The sequence below is a fragment of the Berghia stephanieae genome, unplaced genomic scaffold (genome assembly GCF_034508935.2).
Source record: "Berghia stephanieae isolate SIO BIC M18660-M18661 unplaced genomic scaffold, UCSD_Bste_1.3 scaffold1, whole genome shotgun sequence".
NCBI classification, from domain to species: domain Eukaryota; kingdom Metazoa; phylum Mollusca; class Gastropoda; order Nudibranchia; family Aeolidiidae; genus Berghia; species Berghia stephanieae.
Genome location: NW_027621956.1, coordinates 123,839 through 131,587, shown reverse-complemented (window position 1 = coordinate 131,587; position 7,749 = coordinate 123,839). Strand labels below are relative to the sequence as shown.

General features: G+C 34.2%; 1 protein-coding gene across 1 annotated transcript in view; it reads left to right on the top strand.

Moving 5' to 3' along the window:
- Window positions 1-221: 221 nt before the first annotated feature.
- Window positions 222-7,749, top strand: part of LOC144960879 (uncharacterized) — a gene marked incomplete at its 3' end in the record, with an annotated part of 131,130 nt that continues 123,602 nt past the window's right edge. The window contains exons 1-2 of the mRNA XM_078894270.1: window positions 222-249; window positions 3,725-3,871. Coding sequence (XP_078750396.1) covers window positions 222-249; window positions 3,725-3,871 — 175 coding nt within the window. The remainder of the gene's footprint in view (window positions 250-3,724; window positions 3,872-7,749) is intronic.

Here is a 7,749-nt window from a genome sequence, read left to right as displayed (position 1 = left end):
TTCCGTGGTTTTTGATTGGTTGAAGTTTGAAGTCGGCAGCACAGATACATATTAGTGGAAAGAGTGGGGTGTAGGTTTAGGTTGGTTGTTGGGGGGGGGGCGGGGGGATGGATGTTTCTAAATTGTTTCTATTAGCTGGTTGTTGAGTACAAGGGCCAATCGTCCTGCAGTCTTATATATTTGTTTGTAGTCGGTTGTTATTCTTGGGCTATTGTTGAATTATGGGGACGGATGAAGGTGGTAATGAAGGTGATTACATTAATTTTAAAGAGAACATTTGATTCATTGTAAGTAAACCTAATCCCTTGCTCCCTAAGGAGTCCAAGGGTCACCACCCACTTTCCCGCTCTCTAATCGAGCGTCATTCGCTGCTTTAACTTTTGTGCACGTTGTATTTCCCTATGCAGCATAGGGTCATTGTTTTACACTATATACTTGGTTAAGGTTTTATTTAAATTTAGAGGCAGAGTTGGAGAAAGAAAAAAAATAAAATGAAATATTTTTCGTTTTAATGAAAGATATGAAACATTTTTTTTAAAGGCAGGGGGGGGGGGTTCGTGACTGTGGGCTAAAAAGCCCAAAATATACGCTTTTAATATTATAATTATTATCTCTTCCGCCTAGGACTTGGTTGTTCCCATCTGCATCCATGAGATTCAGGACAGTCAAGGCGCCGCATTAGGCGGGTGAGGCGGGAACAGACTCCTCCGGCATGCTGCACGGCTTACACATTGCCCTGCGCCGCCTTTATCATGGACCGTTGCGCCAAGCTCGCCAAGGCCGCGTCGGGACATTTGTATTTATTTTATTTAATGATTATATTTATTTATTTGTGTTTATAACACTTACATCACGTCAGTGTTTTTGTTTAGGGTGGGAGGGGGGGGGGGGGGGGAGAGTGACTCATTATTTGATTATATTCACAAAATGACAATATATCATATTTTATTACAAAAAGAAATGTTGGTGTCAAAATATTTTGTGTTGACTTGTTTCGAACAACAATAACAAGAAATGTCACAAATTATATTGTTTCCTGTACTGAAGGAAAATGTGTCGTTCTGCATGTATATTGCTAAATCATTCTAGCACAAAGCTATGAGCAGGTTCATGTCCAAAAAAAATTGTGCCATTTATATAAAAAAAAAAAAATCTTATCTCACTGTCTTTCCATGTCCACTTCCTATATTTATCCAAAACTTTTGTCACCCCAAACATGTAAAAATACCAAATGATATATAGCATCTCTATATATTACACGATAGTGAAAGAAAAGAATTGTCTTTTTTGTCTAATAGAAATCATCTGACAAGCCACAATTTTACAGATTATTTGCATATACCTATCTATTTCTTTTATAATTGAAATAAAACCTTTTAGATCTTTAACATTTCAAGAAAAATTATATTGAATACCCGGTTATTCTTGTCATCAATTTTTCTTCGAGTCGTAATTTAAGGTAACCATTGAACACGTTGATATTGGCTAAGTAATAAATTAGTTTAATCCAGGATCGGACGGACAACTCACATCACCATCCACACTCGTGAAAGTGATTTTACTATCATAATTTGGCGATCTCATGACGTCACATGACCTGGCAATAGCTGTATTGTGAAATAATATATCGTCAACTTACTTCGCGGGGGTTGTGTGTGTGGGACCTGCGATCTCCAGTAGTCGGGAAAAGTGAGGCTTCTAATAATGACTAGGAGTTAGAGACGATTTGTTATGAGAATTCAATCTCTTGCAAGTAGCAGGGACAAACACACCTCGGAACTAGGGAATCGGTTTCGGTCGAAGACCTGCCTCACAGCAAAAACGCATAATCACTGGAGACTTTCTACTTGTCTAACATGTACCCAATGCTAATGTGGGCTAGAATAATTATACACATATATACATATCGTGTTCACTTGAAAAAAGACCATTAATTTTGGGCCACATTGACATCCTTTACCTTTCTCTCCATTATAAGAAGAGCTTGTTACCGTTTGGATTTAGCTACAAGGTTATTGCTAGGTCAAGACGTAGGGGGTGGGGGGTGGGGGGGGGGGTTCTTTAACCGTTGCATTTTCAAAACGAATTGTCCTTAGATAGTTCTCAAAACCCAATACCACAGAGCATCTAGTTGAAAGGTGTGTTGTGACGAAGCCTCCGGGCGAGTTTGCGACGGTCCACGAGTGAAGTGAAAAATTTGCTGATTTGGTCGATCGTCATAAATAATAGTGTGAGAACGATTAGAAGCTGCTGCCTTGAATTCGAGCCATTTCGGGCCCAAATTGAGGATTTCCGTAAGATCGTTATTGTTACATCTTAGTTTCACTGACGAAGAAACGGTTAAAACCTGATCTATTTGAATGAGCTCGACGGTTGACTGTGTCGAAGACTACTGTCATATCTCTGTGATGTTAATGTCTTCTTTTTACTAATGGTGTTTTTGCCCAAGCCGTTTTTAGACCCACAAACATCTGATGTGTTATTTAAGGTTTAAAATATAATGAATACTTTATGAGGAATGATAAGGGACAACGCCTTTATAATAATGATATGTAATGGATTGAAATTTCTATCTTGTCGTGTTGCAATGAAATTTAAGTATTGATAGTGGAGGTTGGCGGTTTATAAATGTCTTGTCCAAATTGTCTGCTATCTCTCTAATTGCGGTGTTCTATAGCTGTCTAGATTTTTCTTTAAATGAGGATTTTACCGGTATAGATTTGCTGACAGATCTGTAACCATTTAGTGGGGGTCAGCTATCAACCTTCCTGTATCAGCCTCCTACTTTTCTGCCGTAACCAACAAGACGACAGAATCTGGCAGACTGAGATCCAACCAGTTTTGTCGCAATTGACACATTTAGTTGTCTTTTTTTTTAATTCATACTTCTTTAATTATATTACCTCTTTTAAGTCTTCTGAATTAAAATAATAGCTAATAAAATCTTGCTAATAAAAATCATGATTATTATGAAAATGATAATAAAACTTCTCTTAAAGAAAACAAGCGAACATACCAACGAAACAGAAAGTATTACATGAATATTGTGGAGGTATCAGGTGACAAAAGCCATTTTAACGCCCAACAACACCTAATATGTTGAATATACATTTAACTAATAGAAATGATACTTATTACGAGGGTCATAAGAAAGGATGGATTGGGATTTGCAATTATTTTTAAAATAACATGCTGCTGTCAAGCTCATTTAAAAATCATAGAGTAGCTGCCATAAAATAATTCGTTGGACGATGATTTAGAGAGTTTTGATGTCTTTTCTCTCAATTGGAACAATGATTTGATAATAATATAATACATTTTGAAACAATCAAATTTCAAATTCTATTTCCCAATTATAATACTTGGGAGATAAATGATTAAATTATTTTGTTTTAATAACCATGTAATCGTCATTTATTTTAAGTGTTCCATATTACTTCTTTCGTTTGACTTTTTGTTTGAATATCCAAGTCAACGCCTTACTTTTAAATTACCATATTGTAAAGGAAGATGATAGTTGAACGTAAATCTTGTTGTGTGATAAATATTATGTGTTCAAATAATGTTTTATATCGTGTGTCTATTTTCTCTTGGATATCAGCTTTATAGACCCAATTTTATTATAAATGAAAGTAATGTACATATTTAAATACCTTTTCACGGAATTCCATTTTTATTCTTCTAATCGATATTTCATTTCTATTTCTATTCTTTAAATATACAGGTCTATATACACCTCCATGCGATAAAAATACCCAAGACTTAATTCCATCCAAATCCTGTGTGAACGAAATAAAGAAAGATCCTAATTATTGTTATAATCACCCTTTAGAAGCCAGACAGAATTGTCCTAAAACTTGCAAGTTTTGTGGTAAGAATATACTCCATATGATTTTGATGTTTTGTAATAATTATACACATCATGTGAATGAAAAACTTCGTCTAAATTTTTATATAACTTTAGCGATATTGAAATAATTCTCACCTTACGTAATTCATAATAAATAAATTTTGCTATATCTCATATGAGAACTGTCGAACCGCAATTTAAAGTCAATACCGTATATTTTGATGTCAAAGCCCATTAAGTGACTATATCAATTATAACATATTTGTCCTCTTAAAAATCATGAGCTGCCAAGAAAAAAAAGAAAGCTGGGAATAATATCAAAATGATATGATCAATCGGAACCTGTCTGTATCTCCCATCCTATATATGAAGGTCTGATACCTGAAATTTAAGATATAAAACAGAGACCAAGCCTTTCAAGCTAATACATCAGAGAGAAAAAAAAAGTTAAATACTTTAAATGAACAATTAACGAATAGAATAAACTAAAGAAAATCTCACTAGCGTGTGATCAGTTGTAAATTGCTCTACTTATCATGGAATGAAGACAGTAAAAATAACATGGGATGTTATAGATTGCCCATTACTGTTATGTAACGAGATGTATCCCTTTTGACTGTAACGTATACTGAAGAATAAAAATAAAACATTAAACTAGAGGTTCCTACACATGTCAATAAAATGGCTGGGAAGATAAGGATAGTAAATGAGACTCATAAATAATAATAATAATAATAATAATAATAATAATAATAATAATAATAATAATAATAATAATAATAATAATAACAATAATAATAATAATAATAATAATAAATGACATTTATATAGCGCTTTACCGCGTTGTCACAGACTCTAAGCGCTTTACAGTGATATTAAACAAAATATATTACAGTGAGACAATTGTGATGGAAACGTTATACGAATTCAATTTAACAACAACGAAATATGAAAATAATTTTGCAACATTATGACCTAAAAAGATAAAACTTTAGGCGAGATTTGAACGTTGTCAACGAATCCGAGCATCTCACGTGTGACGGGAGACAGTTCCAAAAATGGGGGGCCGAAAATTGAAAAGACTGTTCACCTATTTTACGCAATGGCTTAGGTTTGACAAGGATTGATCGGTCATTGCTTGACCTCAAGTTTCTATTGGGGACATATATGTTTAGAAAGTCTTTAATATAGGAGGGACTGTTCGTGCTCAGGGATTTGTAGACAACAGTACAAATCTTATAGGCAACTCTTTTTTCCACAGGAAGCCAATGTAACTCACGGAGAAGAAGAGTTGCTGACGGGTATTTTTTGTTATTGCGTACAATGAGCCTGGCTGCGTTATTTTGAGCAACCTGAAGTTTGCTAATTTTGTCTTTAGCTAAATTCGCCCAAAGGGAGTTACAATAGTCCAATTTAAATAAAACCAGGGAATTAGTTAAAAGTTCTGTTATATGCTTCGGTATTAAAATACGAATTTTGCTTATTTTTTTCATTTGTATGTACATAGATTGTATGGTGTTATTCACGTGGCTTGTCATGGAAAGATCTTTATCAATGATGACGCCAAGGTTTTTTGCTTTATTTGAAAATTCTATTGTGCTATTTCCGAGAGTAATAGGTAATTTATTTGCCTGTTTAAGGATACTCGGCCTTCCACACATTAAAATCTCAGTTTTACTATCATTTAATTTTAACTTATTGTGGTACATCCAAGATTTAATCTCATTAAAACAGCTCGTAATTCGATGTATTAAGAACTGTAAATTACTAAGAGGTGCTGAATCATATATTTGCGTATCATCTGCATAAAAATGATAACTCAGATTGAATCTGGATATCACACTAGAAAGGGGCTGCATATATACAGTAAAAAGGACAGGGCCAAGAACAGAGCCTTGTGGCACTCCAAAATCTAGTAAAACTTGTTCTGACTGAACACCATTCACCACGACAGTCTGCCATCGATCCTGTATATATGATGTAAACCATTTAAGGGCAATTACTTTTATGCCGAACGTATTTTCTAGTCTTCTTAACAAAATGTCATGGTCAATGGTGTCAAAGGCTGCTGAAAGATCTAAAAGGCATAATACATTGATATTGTTAGCACCAGCATTACATAACAAGTCATTAAAGATTTTAAGAAGCGCCGTTTCAGTACTGTAAAGTTAGCATCTCGTTGATTTCCTTCCTAACATCAGGTAATTTTATTTTGTTTTTCTTGTTTGCTGGCGGTCGGTAGAGGCAATAAGGAAACAACCCAAATCAAACGACGTGTCGGCTCACTCTCTCTCTCTCACTCTCTGTCTCTCTCTCTCTCTCTTTCTCGCTCTCTCTCTTTCTCTCTCTCTTTCTCTCTCTCTCTCTCTCTCTCTCTCTCTCTCTCTCTTAATCTCTCTCTGTCTTTCTCTATTTCCCTAATTCTCTCAATCGATCTCTTTCTCTTCTCCATCTCTTTCTCTTCTCTATCTCTATCTCTCGCTCTCTCTCTCTCTCTCCCTCTCCATCTCTCTCTCTCTAACTCTCATCCCTTACACACCACACAGACAAACACACACACACACACACACACATATATATATATATATATATATATATATATATATATATATATATATATATATATATATATGTCATGTTCACTTGCTTTGTGTTGTTCCCTAATTTATGAGTCACAATTACTCCCTTTATCTTTCTTCCCAGTGTAAGAAGAGTTTGCAATCCTTTGGATTTTACTACAATATTATTTCTAGGTCAAGACGTGGGGCGGGGGGGGCGGGGGTGTTCATAAAAATGTTTCATTTTCAAAACAAATCCTCTTAGCTAGTTCTCAGGAGGTTTACAACTGATAGTCGTTTACTTCAAGGGATATACTTGGTTTTAGTTTTTTTTAAACTCCGATTTCAAATTATAAGTCATTCTTTATCCTTAAATAGAATTTACCCTCCATGCTCTACTTACCAAAATTAATACTTAACTAACTCAAAAGTTGATCTAATTATTCCATGTTTGGCTGTCCGCGTATTCTTCCCATATTGGTAGAAAATGCAATCGAAATATTATCATTGTACTTTGCTTTTAAAAAATACGACTGATTGGAGTTGGAAAATTGAAGGGCAATTTTCAAATAATAATAATATAGTAATAATAATAATAATAATAATAATAATAATAATAATAATAATAATAATAATAATAATAATAATAATAATAATAATAATAATAATAAAAATAATAATAATAATAATAATAATAAAATGAATGACGAAACTAAATAATAAGCATGAGTACAAATACAAACTCTAAGTAACATCTATATCATAAAAAAAGAAAGCTTATGGAACAACTCAGTCTTCAGACATTTCCTGCAACTATGTTATTTGTATTGCTGCCGGTGACCTCAAATGACAGTTTTACTATTTGTCGACCCAAGAGATTACCTCATGTGATAGCTGGAGAGGAAAAGTTTGATACTTACTTGAATGTATGGATACACTCACATACACACACACATATATACACAAATAGATATGTGTATGTTTGTGTGTGTGTGTGTGATGTTTGTGTGTGATGTTTGTGTATGTGGTTAGATATACGAATGTTTTGTCTTCGTTTTTTATTACCAAAACTATAATGGATACGGACGTGACAAAAGTTAGATTTTTTTTATTTTACGTTAATCATTTTAATTATCAGCAAAGACACCGCTCCCTTCAACACAGTGCGATCGAAAAGCATCAGTTATCGAATCGGGACAAAGAGAAATTTGCGAGGCAATCTTCGACACCGTCGAATCACCTGTAACTTCACCTCGGCATCACTGCTTAAATCTGCCGTTTTGGGGATTTCAGTTATGTCGTATGACAGCAAAACAACCACTTGGATTTAAATAGAAACTG